This window comes from Mytilus trossulus, chromosome 5 (genome assembly GCF_036588685.1).
Source record: "Mytilus trossulus isolate FHL-02 chromosome 5, PNRI_Mtr1.1.1.hap1, whole genome shotgun sequence".
NCBI lineage: Eukaryota > Metazoa > Mollusca > Bivalvia > Mytilida > Mytilidae > Mytilus > Mytilus trossulus.
In genome coordinates, this window is record NC_086377.1 from 82,036,182 (window position 1) to 82,061,744 (window position 25,563).

At 33.2% G+C, this 25,563-nt stretch overlaps 1 protein-coding gene across 1 annotated transcript in view; it reads right to left on the reverse strand.

Annotated features, from left to right (window-relative positions):
• Positions 1-7,601: 7,601 nt before the first annotated feature.
• LOC134718375 (uncharacterized) overlaps positions 7,602-25,563 on the reverse strand; it is a 50,078-nt gene continuing 32,116 nt past the window's right edge. Inside the window, exons 5-10 of the mRNA XM_063580873.1 lie at positions 24,985-25,242; positions 22,748-23,185; positions 20,479-20,618; positions 15,295-16,488; positions 11,689-12,172; positions 7,602-10,732 (exon numbers count right to left, since the gene is read on the reverse strand). Coding sequence (XP_063436943.1) covers positions 10,698-10,732; positions 11,689-12,172; positions 15,295-16,488; positions 20,479-20,618; positions 22,748-23,185; positions 24,985-25,242 — 2,549 coding nt within the window. The 3' untranslated portion in view covers positions 7,602-10,697. The remainder of the gene's footprint in view (positions 10,733-11,688; positions 12,173-15,294; positions 16,489-20,478; positions 20,619-22,747; positions 23,186-24,984; positions 25,243-25,563) is intronic.

Sequence of the window (25,563 nt, forward strand, 5' to 3'; positions counted from 1 at the left end):
TAAGCAGTTTTGATGAAATTTGATTTATATATATATAAATTCTTAACACAATATCCTATACAGTTATCAAAGGTACCAGGATTATTATTTAGTACGCCAGACGTTCGTTTCGTTTACACAAGACTCATCTGTGACGTTCATATCAAAATTTCAAAATGTTGTGCCAAATACGGCTAAGGTAATCTATGCCTGGGATAAGAAAATCCTTAGTTTTTCGAAAAATTCAAATGATTCTAAACAGGAAATTTATAACAATTACCACATAATTGATATTCATGTGAACACCGAAGTGCTGACTACTGGGCCGGTGATACCCTCGAGGACGAAACGTCCACCAGCAGAGGCATTGACCCAGTGGCGTAAATAGTCATCAAAGGTACCAGGATTATTATTTAGTACGTCAGACGCGCGTTTTGTCTACACAAGACTCATCAGTGATGCTCATATCAAAATAGTTATAAAGCCAAACAAATACAAAGTTGAAGAGCATTGAGGAGACAAAATTCCAAAATGTTGTGCTAAATACGGCTAAGGTAATCTATGCCTGGGATAATTTCTTTTTAAGATTATTTAAAACCCATCTTTCTGAGAGATGTTTTATATAACGATAAGGAGATGGGATATGATTGATAATGAGTCAAGTATCCACTAAATTTCAAATAAAGTAGATGTACGATATTTTAAGAAACTGTACGGGCTTGAAAAATGAAAAACACCCATATGCTCGGCTTTACTTTTGATGATAACATGTTTATATTTCTTAAAACAAATTAATTCATTCATACCCTATCTCGATTAAAATTACTTTGTAGTCATTAAAGAAGGTGCAATACTGTATAGCGTGTTATTTTTGCGGATGTTAAAATTCGCGATCTTCATTGAAAAAGGTATACGAACTATTTTGGGGGTAAATATTTTTTGCGAATTTAAAACATTTATCATGTACACTTTTACTTTTAATTTGCCTGTAATGCGTTTTGGCGATTTGTTCTGTCAGCGAAATTAGGCGACCATTCACACCCCATGCAAATAACCCGCTATACGGTACCTTCAGATATTGTGAAAAGCTGGGAATTTTAGTGACGCCAACAGACGTTTGACACACTCTAAACGTCTTACTTTTACGTATCAAAAATTCAACGATCTCTTATTTTCTCGACCATCTGAGGAATGTCTTATGGGTTATTGTAGTTTTAATTAATGTTTCGTTGTTGTATATGTCCTATAGACAAATACCTGAAACTTTTGTGTAATCATCAATCATATCAATAGATATAGGAAGATGTGGTTTGAGTGGCAATGAGACAACTCTCCATCCAAATAACATTTTATAAAAGTAAACCATTATATGTCAATGTACGGCCTTCAAAACGGAGCACGGGCTCACATCGAACAACAAGCTATAAAGGGCCCTAAAATTACTAGTGTAAAACCATTCAAACGGGAAAAGCTACGGTCTAATCTACAGCCCTTGGATGGTGTAAACTTCCCAAAAAAACGTGTATGGTGTAATGGTGTATGGTGCATGGTGCAATGGTGTAAGGTGTATGGTGCTATGGTGTATGGTGTAAGGGGAATGGTGTAATGGTGTATGGTGCTATGGTGTATGGTGTAAGGGGAATGGTGTAATGGTGTATGGGGAATGGTGTGATTGTGTAACGTGTGATCGGGAATGGTGTGAATGATGGTGTACGACATTTCAATAGTTGAAAACGAAGTTCTTTTTATTTATTTTTTCAAATTGTAAACATAAACAATAATAATAATCTTAATATTGGAATTTTAAGTGCATTATGGGTAATTTCGGATCGTGAAGATAGAATGGGTAATGGTGTATGGTGTAATGTGTAAGGTGTATGGTGCAAAGGTGTAACGTGTATGGTGTAATGGTACAACGTGTTTGGTGTAATGGTGTATGGTGTATGGTGTTATGGTGTATGGTGTTAGTGGGAAGTTTACACCATCCAAGGACTGTATATAATTAATGAGAAACGAGAAACACGTATAAATTACATAAAGAACCGACAACTACTGTACATCTGATTCCTGACTTAGGACAGGCGCAATGACTATATTCCAGGTAATTCAAACACTCTTTTCTGTGAAACGAAAAAGCAGAGTATGGAACAATTACTCAATATCATGGACTTTAAATGTGGATATTAACAATTAAAAAACAATCCATGAAAAACTATGATGCATTTCGGTAAAGAACACGTGTTCTTGGTTAATTGGAAAAACGTAGAGGTCAGTCGTGCATTGTTCCTCATTTAGTTGGGTCAAAAACCCAGGTAAAACATATGCGTCCTTAGTAAATTAACAATGATATGTGCAAGGACATCAGAGCGCTTATGAACGCATAACCATATAAAGGAGGGCGAATGATACCAGAGGGACAGTCAAACTCATAGATATAAAAAATAAACTTACAACGCCGTAGCTAAAAAAAGAAAAAGACAAACAGACACATAATATGAGACAAGACATCACATAGAAAACTAAAGACTGAACATCAAAAACACGCCACACACTGGGGTGTTCAAATGTTCACAAGAGGGTAGGCAGATCCTGCTTCACATGTGGCACCCGACCGGTTTAAAAAAAGTCAATTCATTAGAAAATGTCCTTAATAAGTAAGGAATATGACAGTTGTCATCCATTCGTTTGATGTGTTTAAGCTTTTGCTTTTCCTTGTTTATAAGAAACTTTCTGTTTTGAATTTCCTCGCAGTTTAGTGCTTTTTTTTTTATTTTACTTTATACAAGTGAGAGGTTGAGCTAAAACAGGTTTAATACATCAATTTATACATAATAAATACATGTACCAAGTAAGGATTATGACAGTTGTTATCAACTCTAATGATGTGTTTGAACGTTTAATTTTCCTTTTTTTCAAGAAACTTTTCATTTTGAATTTTCATCGAAGATAAAAGTATTTTTGTGTGTTTAATTTTTACGCACAATTATATCATATCCCAATAATATGACAATAGTAATGCAATACGATTTGTATTGCATTTTTAAACACAATTATCATCTGTTATAGCTAAAGCGCTTTCCAGATGTACCTTCATTCGGAAAGACCAAACATAAATATTTCAAAGTCAATAATGTATAAAAACTTGTTGATAAGACCGTTACAATAAGTTCATCTTATCTTGTAGTTCCTGTGTGTATGTAAAGTTCATTTTGTCGTACTTGTAGAATCTAATTTATAATAAACATAAAAATATATACTATTAAAGACAACATAATATTGTTTTACTTATAATATAAAGCAATTTGGTTAACTTGATCGTAACAATATTCAAGTGTTAATAAAGGCAACAGTAGTATACCGCTGTTCAAAACTCATAAATCCATGAACAAAAAACAAAATCGGGGTAACAAACTAAAACCGAGGGAAACGCATTAAATATAAGAGGAGAACAACGACACAACACTGAAATGTAACACACATAGAAACGGAGTAAGCATCAGACAAAATCCCACGAGAATAACAAATATAACATCAAAACTAAATACATGAATTTGGGATAGACACAGGAAACTACAGGAAACAACAACAAAAATTATAACCAAAACTCACAAGAAGAAAAGAAAAAATCCTACAACTGCAATAAACTACAAGCAACAACCTCAACAATTATAACCCAGACTCACAAGAAATTAAGAAAAATCCCTACAACTGTAATAAACTACAGGCAACAAAATCAACAATTATAATTCATACTTACAGGAAGAAAGGACAATTCCACGGTTTTACTATCGTTATTAAGTCAATCAGCAACATTTTAGATTTTGGACTATAGGAAACTTCGGAGTAGAACGTTATAACAAAGTGAATAACTTGTATTATCTTCTGTGTAATATAAGCCCATCGTCTTTTAAATACGCAATTGCGTTTTATACCAAAGTGATTTTAACTATTTTCGACCGAGTAATATAAGCCCACTGTGAATAATCAAGCAGTTGATGAGCTCCTAACCATAGGGGGAAGTTGCAAAAAGAAGAAGCCAGCAGAAAATTAATACATTATCGATACACTTTGCTTAATTTCGAATTCATTGATATAAAGGAGATGCAAGCATTCATTAGGGTCAGGTGCAGATCAAGGGTTATTAGAAGGGGAGAGAGGCCATAGAAAGCCAACCTTTGGAGAAATACTTGTAAAATGTCTAGGCATGTGTCATATTTGTGACTCCAAAAAGGGAAATTAGATAACTGTTTATTCTTGTATTGTAGCCGGGATATATCACTACCATGTTTCGTATGATTCTAAGACGTGAATTTATCAAAACTCCAAATGAAATCGATGATTGAAATATTACTGTTAAACATGATGTATGTGAGTTACTCAGGTTATTCCATGTGGAATATCTTTGTCAATTATGTACAAGCTACTCTTTTTCAAGAACAGTTTACTAAACCTTTCTAAATAAATGGGGAATGTGTCCATGGGACACAGATGATGCTCCCGCTTGTATGTCATATATAGTAGAACGGTAAAAGTGACGCTACTCAAAGTTGTATTTGATATGAGTTTTGTGGTAAAACGTAGTGTGTATAAGTTTCAGAACATTTGGTTGAGGCAAACTAAAGTAATGAACGGAAACCAAAAATATAGCATTTTGTCCATTTGTGCTTTAGAACAGTAAAAGTGACGCAAACCAAAATTCTAATTTGATCTGTATTTTGTGGTAATAAGCCTTGTGTATAAGTTTCATAACATTTGGTTGAACCAAACTAAAGTAAGAGAATAGAAACGAGTAAACTGCTTCGCTGAGTGCAGCATACGCCCACAGAGGTCAACCCCATAACAGTTGGGGCAAAAATGGACACAATATTCAAGCTTGATACAGAATTTGGATTGTAATTAAATATTTGACATATTATAGGTTTCTGAATAAATGTAGTCAACAACTTGATATTTATATCATATGAATTGAATTTATATTCAATTAAAGATTTCTGAGTAAATCTGTTGTCAGGCTATAAACAACTACAATTTATAAACTTCTAAAGGGAGCTTACATCAAAAGATATTAACAATTCATTAAAGTTTCATGAGAACTGCTGAAAGCATTTTTTAGGTTATTTTCCGAAAACTGGAAAATCCCCCTTTTTTATGAATAAAACCACATAACTCGGAAACCGAAAATCTAAAATTTATAAAAATCAAAAGGGAGCTCATGTCAATAGATATGAAAAATTAACCAACATTTCTTGCAAGTTGGTCACGGTGAAAGCATTCTTGAGTTATTGTCCGAAAACTGGAAACTCCCCCTTTTTTTAATGAATCAAACCCAATAACTCGGAAACGTAATACCTAGAATTTATAAAAAAAAACGATAGGGAGCTCCCGTCAATAGATATAAACAATTTACCAACGTTTTATGCAAATTGGTTAAAGCGTTTTTGAGTTAATGGCCGACATGATATGTTGACGACGGACGGACAGAAGGGCAGACGGACAACGGTATACCATAATACGTCCCGTAAACGGGCGTATAAAAATTCAGCAATTCTTTCATTTTTAAAGGGTTATAACTCTAGAACCGTTTAAGTGACGCCACAAAAATTCAAACTTGATCTGTGTTTTGTGGTAATGAGCATTGTGTATAAGTTTCATAACATTTGGTAGAGGCAAACTAAAGTCAGAGAAGGGAAACCAACTTTGGGACGTACAGACATACGGATGTACAGACGGACAAGGGCAAAACGTAATGCTCACTCAGCTACGAAGGGGGCATAACAATGCAATTTAACCTTACATATAAAAAGAGAGATTTTCAATCAAAGTTCATTCCTTTCACTGTATTTGTTAGGCTTTGTGTTGCTCAGTCTTGTTTTCTATGTTGTGTTTTGTATACTGTTGTTTGACTTTTTGTCATCTTTTTTTGGCCATGTCTTTGTCAGCTTGTCTCCGACTTTATGAGTTTGAATATGTCTTTGGTATCTTTCACCTATGTATAAATTGAAATCGATCATTTGCAAAGAAATTGTGTTTGTTTTTTTCGTTTTTAACATCTTTTGTTTTTAAGGTGAATAAGAATAACACACATTGTGGACTGCTGTACCCCTATTTTTGACATTTTTACCTATTATGTCTGTTTGTTTTGTTCACACATTGTTGTCAATATAATGGAATCTTATGCGTAATTCAAACAAGTGAAAAGTTTAGCTAGCTCTAAAGCCAGGTTTAATCCACCACTTTTACAGAAGGAAATGCATGTACCAAGTACGAATATATGACAGTTGTTTTCCGTCGTTTTAAGTGCTCGAGCTTCGGATTTTGCAATTTGATAAGGAACTTTCCGATTCGAATTTTCCTTTCAGTTCGGTATGTATGTTATTTTACATTTTACTCATTATTTTATATGTACGAATATGCTGCTTTTTTATGTCGATGTTGCTGTGATAGGTTGGCCTGTCAGGTTTAACGTGTCGATGTTGTGATTGGTTGGCCTTTCAGGTTCAACGTGTCAATGTTATTGTGATTGGTTGGCCTGTCAGGTTCAACCTGTCGATGTTGCTGTGATAGGTTGGCATGTCAGCTTCAACGTGTCGATGTTGCTGTGATAAGTTGGCCTGTCAGGTTCAACGTGTCAATGTTGTTGTGATTGGTTGGCCTTTCAGGTTCAACGTGTCGATGTTGCTTTGATAGGTTGGCCTGTCAGGTTCAACGCGTCAATGTTGCAGTGATTGGTTGGTCTGTCAGGTTCAACGTGTCGATATTGCCGTAATAGGTTGGCCCGTCAGATTCAACGTGTCGATGTTGTTGTGATAGGTTGGCCTGTCAGGTTCAACGTGTCGATGTTGTTGCGATTGGTTGGTCTGTCAGGTTCAACGTGTCGATGTTGCTGTGATAGGTTGTCTGTCAGGTTCAACGTGTCGATGTTGCTGTGATAGGTTGGCCTGTCAGGTTCAATGTGTCGATGTTGCTGTGATAGGTTGGTCTGTCAGGTTCTACGTGTCGATGTTGTTGTGATTGGTTGGTCTGTCAGGTTCAACGTGTCGATGTTGCTGTGATAGGTTGGCCTGTCAGGTTCAACGTGTCGATGTTGCTGTGATAGGTTGTCTGTCAGGTTCAACGTGTCGATGTTGCTGTGATAGGTTGTCCTGTCAGGTTCAACGTGTCGATGTTGCTGTGATAGATTGGCCTGTCAGGTTCAACGTGTCGATGTTGCTCTGATAGGTTGTCCTGTCAGGTTCAACGTGTCGATGTTGCTGTGATAGATTTGTCTGTCAGGTTCAACGTGTCGATGTTGATATGATAGGTTGGCCTGTCAGGTTCAACGTGTCGATGTTGTTGTGATTGGTTGGTCTGTCAGGTTCAACGTGTCGATGTTGTTGTGATTGGTTGGTCTGTCAGGTTCAACGTGTCGATGTTGCTGTGATAGGTTGTCCTGTCAGGTTCAACGTGTCGATGTTGCTGTGATAGATTTGTCTGTCAGGTTCAAAGTGTCGATGTTGCTGTGATAGGTTGTTCTGTCAGGATCAACGTGTCGATGTTGCTGTGATTTGTTGGCCAATAAATTAGAACAAGAACATTTATATATTTTTATTTTACATAAGTACTCATCAAAAGTTCATACAGATATAAATAAGTAGAAGACACTACTTAAACAAATAGTGATAAAATAACAAAACAAAAAACAAACAAAAAATACAATGGTATCATGACATGTTAAATTTGTAAATCTTAATTTTTCAAGATATGTGTATAGTCACTAAATCTAGCTAAGGACTTTTATTTACACGTTTGGAATGATTAAATACAAGAAGAAATATATTATGTATGATATTATTATTATGGTATTGTTATAACTGTTGCAACACCTTTTCTAACAATATTATAGAATATATAAACATTCACATGTTCACACAGTACCAATAAAAATAGCTGATAAATGAATAAACGAATCAGTTGAACAAAAACAGGTGAAACTGCGAGCTACTGCTCACTGATGATACCCCCGCCGCAAGTGGATAATAATAATAATGTAAAAATATGCAAGTGTTCGGTAAACAGGAAGTTGTCGAGTGATGAATCTGAAAACGCATCACACGGTTTAGCTGACTTATATAAATCCTGAAACCAAATTTCAGAAATCCTTGTATTGTAGTTCCTGAGAAAAATGTGACGAAAATTTTTAACTTGGCTATCATGTGTAAAATCATACAAGTGTTTGGTAAACAGGAAGTTGTCGAGTGATCAATCTGAAAACGCATCACACGGTATAGCTGACTTAGATAAACCCTGAAACCAAATTTCAGAAATCCTTGTATTGTAGTTCCTGAGAAAAATGCGACAAAAAATATTCATGGGACGGACGGACTGACGGAAGGACAGACAGAGGTAAAACAGTATACCCCCCTTTTTTTAAAGCGGGGGTATAATGAATAACTATCAAATATTGATATTGGTGATGAAATGAAAAATTACATTTAGTAGAACAGCCAATAAAAAATGACATTTTGAATTTACAAACTCGACTTCTCTTGAATAAAAAAAACAGACGTGCAACACAGAAAAACACCTCGTAAAAGAATCCAGGCTTATCATTGTGTACGCCATTGTGTTCGTTTACCAAAAAATATCAGTGACACTCAATTAGAAAGGTTTGAAGGCAAAATCATGCAAAATTTTAAAAATATTAAGGTAAAACACCAACAAACACATGGTGTACATAGCCTGATTTTGAACAGGCCCAACATATGCTGGGAGTTGCGTCGACGAACGTTTTTGATACTTGATATTATCTCAAACACTTTCAAATACTTGAAAAAAAAGATAACCCAACGGCTAGTAAAATTGATAGAACAGATGCATTATGCATGTATATCTATAGCACTAGACTTTGCATCTCCAGTGCTAGACTTTAGATAATTTTCGCTTATTTCAATTTCTATCTATCATTTGTCTATCTCTTATGACTTTTAAGATAACTCGAATAAGTAGTCGACTGACAATTTTGACCTTTTTAGAATTATTTGTAGAACATGTTGTGCTTATCATTTTTGCTATTTAAAGTTTCTCTCTATCTTTTATAGTTTTCAAGATAAAAAGAAAACATGACAAACAAATGGAAACATATATCATTGTTTTAAGTGCAACAACTTCTAACGGAAGTCGTCTGACAGTTGTGACAATTGATAAAGCTTAACATTCTAAACAGTTCTTGTCAGATTTTCTCTTTTTATAACGGTTCTCAAATTAATAGTCTAACCTTGTATTTTACTACCCATTAGACTAGTTTAGCCATTTCGGCCATCTTGGTTGGGTCATTGGAAACTTTTATTTTTTAAACTAGATACCCGAATGATGGTTGTAGCCCAGTAAATTTGGCCTTCTTGGCCTGGTGAGATAAAAGGCAGTTTCAGACTAGATAATTTCGCGGAATTTCCACGTAGTCATTCAACAAATAAGTAAGAAAAGTTGGGGGAACAAGGATTTTAAACTTTATCTATCACTGCTAAGAAAGGATGCAATCTAATGATAACTATATAAATAAATATGAATAATGATCTTGTAATTTGCAAAGTCTTCGTCTAGTATAGTAAAGTATAGTGGAATACATTGTTATTTTATTGTTCATAAATCATCTTACCAGTATCATACACACCTATACAGGTAATGTCCAGTGGCTGTCTAAATTTCACTTACCTTAATCCCTTAATCTATGTTTAGTTGAATAAATTGTTATGTTATTGTTTGTAAACCATCTTTACCAGTATCATACACACCCTTACCGGTAAATTTCTCTGACCTTAATCCCAGACGGCTTCTATTACAGGAGCTGTGGTGGTATTCATTGTTATTTTGTTTTTTCCTGAACATTCATGAAACATTTGCCACCGTACGTTTAGCAATTAACAATCAATCATTCAATCAATCAACATTGTGTCATTTCAACGCAAAGTATATTGATTACTTTGTGTTGAAATGACACAATTTTGATTGATTGATTGATTAAATATGTAAAACTGAAGTTAATAAGTAATTTGGTCAATATGTCAAGAATGTTGGACATTGAAATTATTGCTTCAAATGGTGTCTAACTGGTATTATATCAGTACGCTCACCTTATGAAAATGACAAAACAAGCCAGCTAGACACTTATTCTTTAATGAACTGTTCTAAAAATGTGACCTTGATTTCACAACTTTCGACACGAAGCTTTCTTTTAATGATAAAACATATTGATGATTTAACTTTATGATTAACAACCTTGTTTTAACTTGAAATACTAGTTATAATAATATCAAACACATTCTACATTTGTATGCGCTTGTCCTAAGTCAGTAACCTATTATTCCACAGATGTGGTTTGTTGGTTTGGTTCATATGTGTTACTCTGTTATAAGACCTCGGTCGTCCTGTATGAATGGTTTTACACTAGAATTTATAGTTTGCTGATTGGTGTGCGCCGAGGCTTCGTATTTTGACCTATAGTTAACTTTTATTACATTGGAACTCGAATGGAGAGTTTTCAAACCGCATCTTATTGTTTATATTTATTGTTTACCATTGACTTTTTTGTCAATTTAATTAGTCAATTATAGTTTGAGTAGTTCATTACATTTTTCCAATACGCCAATTTTTCACATATTCAATATTCAATATCCCATTGACCGCAAATGGTGAATACAAAAATGAGTTAACAAATATCGTTCAAAGCATCAGATACCACATTATCGAAAAACTGCATGAATCTTTTCCATGAATTCTGAAAAATTTAAAAGAAATTCTGTCAAAAAATCATTTGGAAAACGTGTTTGCATCCGATACTGAGATAATATAATGTACCTAATTAGAGCAACATTCGTTTACCTTAACATGAAGAATAACTTAGTTGTGCTCGCTTTATCCAGATGATTTGTTGGATGTATTATTAATCATTTTAAGTTAGAATTGATGATGCAGACTTGGTTTAAGTATTTGTTTGATTTTTCCGGATGTTGTCATATTTTGTATGCATCTAAATGATGTTGAACTACAGTTAAATCGTATACATAATATACATGTCTGAAGCATATTTACGTCGAAAGATACAATACAATAATTCAAAATATGTAAAATAGATCAACAAGGTATAAAACACAAGTCGTAAATATCGATTTGTTTTCACTTTGACATTTTTAAGTCTAGATATATCTAATAGCTGTTTAAAAACATTTGTTTTGATTAGGAGGTAATGTAATGGACACTATCTACACATATTATACAAAACGTCACACAAATGACAAGCACATCATGCATACAAATGGTTAGGTGTTCTAAATTCGGGGTTGATATATTTGGTTTTGTATACTTGCATTCCTATTTTTCTTTTCTGTATAAAAGCAAGCAGTTTTCTAATAGTTTTAGAAAAGTATTATATCATCTGACGAGACTTGTTAATTGAAAGTTGCAGTTTATCTACCTTTATTAACAAGGAATTGTAAACAGGATAAACTTTTGTATTCACGTTTTCCGATCGTAATGTTCAATAGCCGAGCTCGAAAGGGAACGGTTTTTTTATGGCTTCAAAGCATTGGTTTTACTGTTATGTGTAGTAATATTTTACTGTTGTACTCTTTTCCATCGATTTCTTTTTGAGCGCGGTGTTATCTGTCTTTCAAGATTTAGGATTTGTTCCTGTACTTCAAACATGAAAAAGATATCACTTATCACTTAAGTTACCTGCTTTCATTCTTTCTTTTATCTCTTCAAAACTCCTGGTCTCTAATTCCATTTTCATGATTTCGTCTAATCGTTTTACGTAGGATTCACCTGCTGGATTGTTACACTGATCAAATCTAGTTAGCATAGCACGAACTATTTTGATTAGTGTTTTGTATCGTGTGTCATCTAATGCAAAGACAGAAGAATGCTGCATTTCATTTCTGATCACACGTATCCGTTGAATGTCGTCACCAATAGTAGTTTCATTGGTAGAAATCTCGTCAACCTTTCCTATATTCCTAAAGCCTTGACTTGGAAAGTTTATTTTTAAAGCACAATATTTCTTACACATTTCTGTTATGTCCAACTTATCACGATCAAGTATTTCTCCAGTCTTTGTATCTAAGAATAAGCGATCGTATAAAACGCCTGATAATACCTCTAGAACTATCATAGACATTCTGACGTAATTCTGTTGATCACTACTTATTCTACGGGGAGCCTAAAATATCAATGAAATATGTAATGATACAAACTAATGCTATATAATTGCCATCTATTAACAGGTAGATAGACATACAAATATGGTCAATGCAGTAAATACACCGGGACAGTGAAAAAGGATAGAACACAGAATTAATGATAGACATACAAATATGGTCAAGGCAGTAAATACACCGGGACAGTGAAAAAGGATAGAACACAGAATTAATGATAGACATACAAATATGGTCAAGATAGTAAATACACCGGGACAGTGAAAAAGGATAGAACACAGAATTAATGATAGACATACAAATATGGTCAAGACAGTAAATACACCGGGAGAGTGAAAAAGGATAGAACACAGAATTAATGATAGACATACAAATATGGTCAAGACAGTAAATGCACCGGGACAGTGAAAAAGGATAGATCACAGAATTAATGATAGACAGACAATTCATGTTGACGTCAGAATATTCAAAATCACGTCAAATTTTGTTGAATAATTAAAAAACTATAAAAAAAGATATACATATATATATCATTGCAAGCATGCGAGATTTGTACAAAGCACAACGTTCTTAAAGATATACTAGAAGTATTTCCATTCAACAATTATTTTACAGTCGAGCATTTTTGTTTAAATGAGCTAGCTACTTAGTATGTTGTTCGACAAAGATAGATATTTAGGACATAGGGGCTATTCAAGCTGCTATGATATTCAACACAGCCAAGTAAACATGGCGTTCTTTTCAATTGATTGAAGATGCATTATTACATTCATTGCATTACTTCTGCCTTGAACATACATAAAACAACTCAGAATATAATAGCAAAATACCGGTCAGTAACATTTCTTCATTTTTCATATATCATAGTATGATACGATCATAAACAAGTAAAATAGGACGGATGATTTGATTAAAAATCACATTAATATTTTCGTTATACAGTGTTAATCCTATAGACGATCACATTCATTTTAGGAAAGCACTTAACCTGCTTAAAAAGGAGGCACTTAAAAAAAATTGTCAGGTGTGGGCGTGGAGCCTGTAGGCTGGCTGTAAATTATCTGAAAGTTCATTTCTGATTTCAAACATTTAAATAGATATAACTCAACTGTTTTACTTTCGTTGGTTGTTTTTTAACTTTTCTCATGCGATACCTTTTTTGGTGACTTTTTAGGCACTGGCTACGGTTACATGGAAATGTAACAATAATAAAAATATTATTGTTACATTGGTGACTAAATGCCGGAATGCATGGTTGGGTAAGGACCTGCTTAATTACGAATGTAACAATAATTATTGAGACTACGGTTACATTGCGTTATTATTACATGACAAACAGCAATGTAAGATGGGACAAGTAATATGTACTAAATAATAATACATTTATTTTATATTTACAATATACATACATTTATAACATACAATTACTTTACTCCAGTAAGTGGTTATTAAAGCATTGTAAACTCCGACACATTTTTGATGAACGACATTGCGTCCTCCATGGATACATGTACATACATAAGTTCCCAGAATTTAAGTTACAGTTATCAAACTTTGATTTTGTGATGTAACAATTTGTTTTAGAACTAAGTTTGTATAGCTGTATGAATATTGTGTCTTGATATAGTTTCAATTTCGTTTAAAACGCATCCCAGGTTTTAAAATTTTCACCCTTCACAACATTGGTAATAGGAATATCTTCATCCATTGTTCAAAGTATACTGACAGTAAAAAGAGTAGGTGTGCAGTCAAATACTTAAAAGTGAAACTATTGTACTATATTTTTCGTCTTTGGCACTCCTAATCTGGAGAATTAGCTTAAAGAACATCAAAACCATTAATACACAAAACTATTTAAACAATATTTGTTGAATAATAATATGTATTATCTATCATTATTACAAGTATTATTTAGTACATATGAAAGAATCAAGCAATACAACTATAAGTTTAATAAATCTAGCGTACATTGTTGTTTTTCATGTAACAATAACCTGAGACTTCTACATGTTATAGTAGTCTCAGCAATAACGTAATGTAATAGTAGCCTCAATTATTATTGTTACATTCGGAAATAACCGGTTCCTTACCCATCTTTGCATTCCAGCAATTAGTCTCCAATGTAACAATAGTATTTTTATTTTTGTTACATTTCCATGTAACCGTAGCCAGTGCGCACTTTTTATGTGTTGCGTCTAAATATGATTTATAACCCTCAATAGTAAATGAACAGGTTGAACAAATCCTTCTGAACAAACAGAAAAAGAAGAACAACACAAGTCTTTTTAATATTCAAGTTTATTAATGAAAACTCTTTCTCTGATCGGAATACGGTTAGGTGAGCTTTAAATTATGAGTTATAGTGTGGATTACGCTAATGTTTGAAGTTGGTCGGGTTTTGAGTACATTTCCTGTAAAACAAAAGTTTCGTTGTTTACCTCTTAAAATTGATGAGTTAACCTCATTTTTAGTTTGTAAGACGGATCTGTTTTCTCTCAACAGATCTATGACTTTCGAACAGTGGTATACTACTGTTGCCTTTATTTGACTGACACATTTAAAAAGACTACGGATTTTCTTATCCCAGGCATGGATTACCTTAGTCATATTTGGCACAACTCTTTGGAAATTTAGATCCTGAATGCTCTTTAACTTTGTACTTGTTTGGCTTTATAAATATTTTGACATGAGCGTCACTGATGAGTCTCAAGTAGACTAAACGCGCGTCTGGCGTACTTAATTATAATTCTGGTACTTTTGATAACTAATTAGACAAAGTCGATCTCAAAAACTTAACTATCTTTACTGATACAAGAAAAGTAAAAGATACACAATGACAAGCGTTTAATTTACATAACAACACGTGCATTTATGTGAAGAAAACAAAATCATGCGCGATTTTGTAAATGGAACTAATAGTAGATCCTTACGTGGTACAGTCGCGCATATCAATGACGAATGGACCCAATACTTTTATCTTTATCACAACCAGTCCACACTGATACTGACATTAACAACGAGTACACATCAAAGGAATAAAAATAAAAATTACCAATAATTGGGTTTCATTGTGTCACAAATATATGCCCACTAAATGAAAATAATCTAAAACAAATAGAAACATTACCTTTGATTTCTCACCAGACCAATAGTCTTTATATTTATGAGTTGTCGCATGTTCTTCGCAATAATATTTTTCCCCATCATGTACTTGATCAAATTCAATGAATCCTGTGTCAAAGGAGAAACTGGTGGTCTCACACTTCCATTTTTTCTCGAAAGATACTGTTTTCAACTTGTATCGCGTGTTGATAATTCTGTTGATTTCCCTTTCGACAATTTTTAAAACAGCTTGGTTAACCTCTGTATCTACTTCATCCCATTGCCATACCTGCAGCTGAATCATATGACTACTCTTTGCTAATACAAATTTTGCACAGCCAGTTCTGTCAATATTGAATACACAACAATCCTTGAAGAGACCTATCTCGCCCTTTACCACTGCTAGAGGATATTCTCGTAGACAAGAGACAATCAGATTGCTGATTAGATACGGCGGTAAAAAACTAAAGACAAAACACAAACATGTGGATTTGCTAGCATTTGGAACGTTAAACAATACATCAATATCCTTAATTTTTAATGTTTGAAGCATGCATGGAACGTAAAAAACACTATGCTCCCTTTGTACATTTCCACTTTCCGTCAGTAGCAATGGATAGATGATAATGTCAAACTTTTCGATTACTTCCAGTATATGCTCTTTATGAATTCTCATGTCTGCTGATTGTTTCTTGAATATTTCTTCCAATAGCTTAGGATCCATCTTTCCTGTTTGTTTGAAGTTGTTCCATTGTAAGTGTGGTAATTCCAGTTGAAACTGCTGGGCTGTAACAATGCATGTAAAGGCATTTGCTAACCATTGGGGATCAAGTATGATGTATGACGGAATGTCTTCAAAAAATATCACGTTACCTATTTCATGTTGATACCTGAGAAAGAGATGAAGCTCCTTGTCATCAGTTATCGGAAGTGGTATTTTCTCACCTAGTTCTTTTACCCTTTCAAAAGAAATTATTTGTTTTCCGATCGTAAGTTCAGAGTTGATGGCTTTTTCCATCTGAATAAATTTAACAGGGTATTCTCGATTCCAATTTGCGCTACTCTTTGCTGTGGCAAATATATCATTCCTCAATTTTCCAAAAGCATCTTCTTCATCCTCTGTGTTGGATATCAGGTGAATTGATCTCAGGTGAAGCTTTGAATCTTTAAATATTTTATCAGTGTAGGATTCGAGACGTTTTCTGCATTGTTCTTCGTCCTTTCGCAAAAACAAAAACAGTGTTATTGTATTATTTCATTATCATTTAACTTAAACAGTCGTAGATTCTGTACATGATTTCTTATGAGATGTTTTTGGCTGTCAGTAACTATTACTACACAATGTTTTCTTATATCTGTACTTTTCTGTGTCTTTTTTCTAGAGCGGATGTATAAATACTCTGGCTTTTGTAAATTGTTATGATATATTTTATACTGTTAGTTTTCGAATTGAATTGTTTCATGTTTCCAATCGGGATGTTTTTTTTAAGCCGGCTATATGGTGCAGGTTTTTCATCTGTTAACCCACCAAGGGCATCTGAGAATAATCCCCTTTTTCAGAGGGGTTCATGTTGCTCAGTTTTAATTTTCTTATGAACATTGTGTTTTGTATACTGTTGGGTTTTTAATGAAAGTTTTTATTTTTTATATTCACAAAGAATCGAACACTGGGGCAAAAAATTTGTTACTATTTAAGAACGGAAGTTGACAAAATTAAGAATGAGTAATAAAACACTACTTATTGAAATTAGCAGACACAAACACATGCTAAGAGAAACCAGATGCTCCGCCGGGCGCAGCTTTAAACAACCGAGGAGTTCGAACCCTGAACATTTGGGCAAGTATGGACACAACATTCAAGCTTGATACAGCTCTGAATTTGGATTAAGATTGAATAGTCTAAGAGCTTAATTTTTTTTTTCTTTTGGGACCAAAACTTTCAAAATCAATCCCAACCTTCCTTTTATGGTCATAAACCTTGTGTTAAAATTTCATAGATTTCTATTCACTTATACTAAAGTTATGGTGTGAAAACCAAAAGTCTTCGGACGCCGACGACGACTACAGACGACGACGACACCAACGTGATACCAATATACGACAAAAAAAAATAATTTTTTGCGGTCGTATAAAAAGTGTATATAGTAATTGTAAAAATCAAATTGATGGTGAACATAAATCCGTTCTGTCTAGTGACTTGAATAATAATAATTTTGACAAATAAGGAAATGAAATGTTGATAAACCTGTCAATACCAAAGGAAACTAAAATCGTGACATCCGTAAAAAAAGTCTTTAGAATTAGGTTATGTTAGAGAAGAGACTACTACTTAAACTACTAATACAAAGTTGAAATTTTTTTTTTCATAATAAGGGAGCTCGCCGGTCTAAATCATATTTTTGGTTTAATATAGGATTTCGCTATATTTTTCTATAAACATGATAAATGAACTTTCTCTTATACCCAATAGAAAAATGAAATAAAAAATGGGGTCACCGTCCATTTACGCTCACAATCTGCCTTCGAAAAAAGCATACATTTTTGTAAAAGTGCTTATTTTCTGTTGAACTGATAGGAGAAAAAGAGGTAATATAGAAATAAAAAAAGAACTTAATTACAGAAATCGCTAAAATTTTACAATTATTCAGTTTATGTAAAGCATATTCGAAAACAACAATAACAGATAGGTCACTGATGAGTAAAAAAAGATATTTCAATTTTAATGCCAAAAAATGGCATTTTTGCACCAAAGGGAGATAATCTGGAGCTTTTTCAATGATATCTACATTTTAAAAGTCACCTGGGGCCAACAAAAACAGATTTTTTGGAATGATTTTTCTACCATATGATAAAGTAACAACTACTTAGGTAACTTATGAAATTTGAAATGAAAAATAAAATGTTATTTTTTTTTCTGAAAATCTTATACCTACGAGCCTCCTTAAATGTCAAATTACTACAATCCCCTTCCCTTTCATGAATTTGACCTACCGAATTAGACTATTTACCGGATTTGTAATCACATAAGCAACACGACGGGTGCCGCATGTGGAGCAGGATCTGCTTACCCTTCCGGAGCACCTGAGATCACCCCTAGTTTTTGGTGGGGTTCGTGTTGTTTATTCTTTAGTTTTCTATGTTGTGTCATGTGTACTATTGTTTTTCTGTTTGTCTTTTTCATTTTTAGCCATGGCCTTGTCAGTTTGTTTTAGATTTATGAGTTTGACTGTCCCTTTGGTATCTTTCGTCCCTCTTTTATTTGCAATATTATTGACTTGTTAAACACTAGTTTTCTTTACTATGTGTCAATGTATAGGCATTAGAAACGTTCGAGTTAAAATGAAATATTTGGATCACAGTTCTCTACTGTAAAGATTTTTAAAGGTAATATCGAGTGATTGAAACCTACGGACGCTACTACATAACAGAAGACCATTCATTCAAATATGCATAGAATATGACTCATCGAAGTTTAGATATGGTTCCTATGGTCATGACCCCAACATCGTTTAAGACCGAGAGGTTATAAAGTTTCTGACAAAAGGACCAAAATATCGTCCACGGTCGAAAATAAATTGAGAACAGTGTCCTCAGGCTATTAAAGATGCTCTATAATCCTATTTTAAAAATTGTTGTAAACGGAAGAAATCTGACAAAAGTCACTTGATTTAAATAAATGTATGAATGTTGTTTATATTCGCAAATCACCATTCGATTTTTTGTTTTAAATATATAAAAGTGTAAGTAATACGCCCCTTTTCTTGGACTAAAAACAAAATTTAAGGTCTATCAAAACGTTTTGTGTACATATTAGTCGAAAAAGCATCCAGCAATGTAGTGGTGGTATGAAGTAAATACTACACAGAAGTCGTTAAGAATGAAATTTTGTCTTCAACTACATTCAAGGCCGTACGCTCCAAATAGAGTCATATACTAAATAACTATGTCACTACCACAGCAAAGTTTAAGGCCTCCTCGAGACATTTGAAGGTTCCCACTATGTATTGGTTACCTAAACTACAAAAAAAACGGTAAAATATCGTTTCATTTCGGCCTCTTGTAAGTGATCTACTACTAATCTTTCTGACGAGTTCCTTAACTATTATCAAAGAACGTTTCGTTAATTTTTGTAAAATCATATGAAAACAGTGGAATTCACCATTTTAGAGTGGACAAGATTCTTCAGATTTTTTAGATAAATTACGTGCTTTTGGTGGTCCTGTTGATTTGGTTGCCAGTTTTGACTTTTTCACTCTCTATACTACACTTCCACACAATCTTATCAAACAAAAGTTTCCACTATTTTTGCCCCTAATTCCTAAACTGTTGGGATCTTTACTCCCAAAATCAATCCTTATAAAAAAGAAGATGTGGTATTATTGCCATTTAGACAACTATCCACAAAAGACTGAAATGACAACTATAGGTAACCGTACGACCTTCAACAATGAACAAAGCCCATACCTTACCTTACTTTTGTGTTCATAAACCTTGTGTTTAAATTTCATTGATTTCTATTTACTTATACCAAAGTTATCGTGCGAAAACCAAGAATAATGCTTGTTTGGGCCCTTTGGCCCCTTATTCCTTAACAGTTGGAACCAAAACTCCCAAAATCAATCCCAACCTTCCTTATGTGGTCATTAACCTTGTGTCAAAATTTCATATATTTCTATTTACTTAAACTAAAGTTATAGTGCGAAAACCAAAAGTCTTCGGACGACAACGACGCAAACGTGATACCAATATACGACCAAAAAATCTTCAATTGTTGCGGTTGTATTAAAACGACAATCAGCATTGACGAGCATGAATGTCAGGACAGAAAAAGATATACATTGTTACCAATATGACAAAGGTACATATTCGTACAGTAAAATGAAATAGATATTATACAATCTAGAATGAAACAATTTCCCTAGTTTCTATTTAAAATGAGCTCTAACGTAACATTGAATCAGTTATTCATAAACAAACAGTTAGATATGTAATACGTCGTGGCACACTTGATCTCATTGTATCTTTTTGATCCGATACATTGGTGAATTATATCCAATGTCCATAGTCTAAACTTAACTAGAATACCGTTTTTATACGAACACAAATTAACATTACCTAAATATTTTCAAAGGGGCAAATTCAGTCGTCAAGTTTTTATAAACAGAGACTAAATTAACATGTCTACTCCATTGTTATTTGATATAAATACCTGAAACTTGTCCTTGTGTGTACCAATTGCAATAACTGGTGGATCTAGAAGGTTTTGAGCTCCTTCGAGCAATACAGCTTCAGTTTTGTCGTTTATGCTTCCATAACAATGTATTGTATCCATCCAGAAATTGAATGTGCCTGTGATGAAAGACAAATTAATATTTAAATATTTCGGTGGATGACTGCACTTGAAATGTGTCTGAAGAATATAATTACTTCATTCAATAAAAAAATATATAATGATTTATCCTGCAGACCGTTATAATATTGCAAGTAAAAAATATAACTATTTAAATCAGTGTTTAAAAAGAGGCGAAAGTTACACCCGGACGAATCAAAATTCATCAGTCAAAAAGAAAGCGATAACGATCGGGCAGATAAAAAAACCCAAAGAATAGACAAAAGTATGCACAACATTATATAGAACACAATCTAGAGAACTAAATGAACCTTGCATAAATCAGGGTTGAATCGAGGTGCTCAAGAGGGTACGCAGATCCTAAATCACATTCAGCACCCGTCTTGTTATTTGTGGTAGGTACAAATTTGGATATAAGTCTCACTTGTAGGTCAGAGTCGACGTAAATAGAACGATATTCTGGTAACTACAAATGGAACATGTCTATGGTAATCTGTGGTAATAAAGCCAATTTAATGATGGAGTCCGTAAGTTTTTCATGTACAGGAAGCAAAACGCTATACATTAATTAAACGCATTGCGGGGCGCAGCTTGATAGGAGCGAAGAGGTCGAACCCTAAACAGTTTGGGCGAAAATCCACACTTCATTCATGCAAATTTGATACAGATCTGAATTTGGATTCTGATTAAATATTTGACACTGTGTATAAAGCTTTCTAAAAAATTTGTTTTTCCAAAATTATAAACAAACCTACCATGAAGTTCTGCATAGTTAGATTAAGCATATTAAAAACACCATTGAATTCAAATGTTGTTAAAATCAAACTAAATTTAATTTGGACCCATAGGTCCTTAATGTGGATCAATTTAAACACGGGGCAAAAAATCCAAAATCTAAAGACACGGTTACATTAAGCCTTTGAATTAAATCCCATTGAAAATGGTCAAGAAATGAATAATTGATACATTTGTATTAGAAAAGTTTTGTTTTTGTTCCGTTATTCATAACAGTTCAGACCATTGCCCCAAAAATCAATCCCAACCTTCATTTTTTATATGAAACCTTGTGGTAACATTTCATCAAGATCCAATCACTAATATGTAAGCTATTGTTTGGAAACCAAATGTCTCGGACAACACAAAATATTTACGGTCGTATAACAAAGGATGTTTGTATGAGATAAAAAGAAATCAACATTTGTGGTGATATCTTTTTAAGCAAGATATAAAATAGGTTAGCTACAAGTATATTACACAATTTTACGTGTAAAAGAGAGGGGAAAGATATCAAAGGAACATTTATAATCATGAGATGAAAATAAACTGACAAAGACATGACATAGAACGCCAAAGACTAAAACGACAATCAAAAATATTCAAAACACAACGTAGAGAACTTAAGACTGAGCAACAGAAAACCCAACCGAAAACCGGGGGTGATTTCATACACTCACGGCAGATTCTACTCTCCATGTGCACACGTGGTGTTGTTCGTGTATTTAAAAACCTGGTGATAAGTATAATTCGGTAGGCAAAACGTGGCAGGATTGTAGTTACGACTTTTGGGACATATCCGTCATCATCGTTAAAATAGATATTCAATGACGTTAAACCAACTATTGATGGCGTCTGTAAATTTTTAGAAGGGATAATTTCAACTGCACCTCTTTGACACTTGGTTTGATAGCTTTTGTGTGAGCAGCAACCTTCTTATAAGGACATCTTGATAGGAAATACAAGTCCTAGAATATTGTATCAATTTAGAGATATATACTTCATGGGAAGACACTGCTAGAATGTTGCTACATAGAAAATGAAAGAACAATTGGGAAGCTAAGTCATCTCTTTTGTTAGAACTTTTGTTTTCATCCGATCCTCATTGTCAATTTCTAGATGCAAGTCAAGATAGTAAATGGCTATAATAAATGAAACACGAAAAGTAGTGTCGTTTAGAGCAAATAATAAAAATCATTTAACAAAAAAGCCACGTATTAAAATTTGCTGTCTTAAATGTTTAGTTTCATTGTTTTTATATGAACTGAACATCAAGAATAATTCGTATCTACGTTTAATATAATTATATCTTTAAATTAAATTAGATAAGGAAGCACAAATTGACTTTACAAACCGTAGGATACTGTGTCATCTATGTCATGTAAATTTGCTACGACAAGAAAAATTGCTTCTGAATTCAAGAACGTTTGATGTGTGTTGTAATACTCAATGTCACCAGCAAAATCCCACACTGTTAAATTTGCATAGCCGTCTTCGTCTTGTAAGTCTACAGCAGATCCGATTATACTTAACAGCTCATCCTTTGCCAGTTTAGAAAACGGCGATTCTGTAATCTCCGGATAAGCAAACTGATAGTTCATTTTGGGTTGAGGTTCTTCGTCATGTTCAATATTTTTTGTGATTGTGGCCTTATTATCATCTGTTGATATCTGATCTGATGAAGATATCTCCGATATGTCATGCTTTGGTTTTTCCTTATCTTGATGCAACTCTTTGACAATTGACTGCAATATTCTATTGTTGATACTTGTTTCTTTCACTATTCTTGTATCTACAAAAAAAATATTAAAAAGTGTTCATCAGTCAGGTGACTTACTTAAACAAGTGATTTTCTAAATCACTGATTCAAGTAACATTATTTCCATAAAGGTTGGAAGTTAGAGTTGTCTTTCTTTAAAAATCACCTATTTAAGTAGTACAAATTAATCACTAGAAGAAGTGATTTAATTTTATTGTAGCTTTAATTAGGGACTAATTATGTTTCTAAACTTATCAGAACCAACATCTGTGTTGTCTAGGATGACCAGGTCATTTCAGGTGATGACCTTGTACTGAATCTAGGATATGACATAAAAATCACTTGTTTAAGTATCAGACCTCAATTTCCTTCCCAAAAATCACTTCTTTAAGTATCATTCTTTTAATAACCCCGACTAATTTCAACACCCCCCAACAGTGAAATTTTATCGCGAACAGTAGAATTTCATTACATAATCTTAAAGATGAAACCTTGAACTTCACAGGAAAAATACCCCCACTGCTGTGAAAAATCTTTTAAAAAAGTATCAGTTCATTATGGAAAGCCATTATTATAGCATTTTTTCAACTAAAATAGAATTTTCAGCTAAATCATAGCATCAAATGCATAAACCTTGCTACTTAAAAGAAGCAAACAGTTCATATTTTTTAATTTTAATAACTAAAAGATATTATTTCAACCTATGTGTTTAAAATTTTGAAAAAACTACAAAATCCCAATTTGTGACAAAACTCGAATTTGCTACTCATATAAGTCATTTAAAAATCACTTATTCCAGTAAGTCCCCTGACTGTTCATAGTATAGGAGAAATCTATGGAAGTTATGATTAAACTTCACCGATTTCATATGTTCTACAATAAAGAAACAATAAAGAAAACCACGTTCACCCCTTTCTCAGAAACTAAACACATAAACAATAATCTGTTAAGGCATAAGGTCAATATCAAGAAAAAAGTAAATAAACAAAAATACCAAACTCTGAGGAAAATTCAAAACGGAAAGTCTGTATTCAAATGGCAAAATCAAAGCTCAAACACATCAAACGAATAAGGGTATCTGTATTTAAAAAATATAGATATCAATAAAATGTTATTTTCATATAAAATCTTTACAGTAACAACTATCAGAGTAATTTTAAATAATGAAATTACACTAGAAATAACGTATTTGCTAAAGGATTAAATTGCCAAAGGGTTTATACAACACTCAATCCAAACAACCATCTGAATGGAAATTTCATTTAGGTTTTTCTTGCGCTGATTGGATTGCATTCTTGAGAACAATTTTTGATAAGATGTTGAAGATCATATAAACATGTAAAGCAGGCACTAAAAATTTAAAAAAAATAATTCTTATTACACAGCTTTTTAAGTCTCAAGTATAAAAGAGTACACTGGAAAACAGTATAATTATAAAAAAAATAACATGTTTACATATAATAAAATATATGCGAGGATAAGTTTACTTAAGCATAGTCGTTTTTGCGAATAAATATTATGTTACGATAATGTAGTAGAGATCATTAGTCTGTATTTTAGTTTAAATTACATCCAACATGCCTATCTCTAATTCCATTAATTAAATATTGAATATTCATATAAGGTCTGAGACATACGGTTCATACTAGGGTCTAGCAAAAACGTGTTTCCAAGAACTGAAAAAATAAAAAAAGAGTAAATACATAAAAACAGCATACACAGAACTTAAAAAAAAGATTAAAATTATGTTTACTATGTTTTAGTTTTTCTATGATAACTTTGCAATAAATAAAATATGTAAAACGAGAGTGAGAAAAAAATCGCATATTTACCTAACAATTTATTCCATTCCCAGTTACTTAGATTTATTCGACATCTCCGCCGATGAATTTCTATACCATTTGTGCTTTTTACGCTTTGTAACTCCTCCCCGAACAATCGTCGTACTAAGGAAGTCTTTCCAACAGATTTCTTTCCAACAATTATTAAATTTATATCCCGTCTTCTTTCTGAACCCGATTCAAGGGCGTTCAGATAAATGGCAATCGACTCATGATCCATCTTTTTTATTTGTTCTGGTATTTTGCTGTCTGAAATGTAAATAAATAAATGTTTATCCTAAAACGTCATTAGTAAGAGGTCATACTCCTCTACCGATGTATACATATTAGGTCTAAGAAATACAGTTCATATTAGGGCCTTCTCAAAACGATTGATGAATTTCGAACAGCGGTATCATACTGTTGCCTTATGATTATGTTGAACAGTTGACGTCACATGCCTTGTGACAGCAACTATTAAGAATGATTTTGACGTCACATGCCTTGTGAGAGGAACTAGTAAGAATGATTATCCAAAATATATTCAGCACGTTGAGGAAAGTATAAATTAGATGAGAATGATTTTAAAGT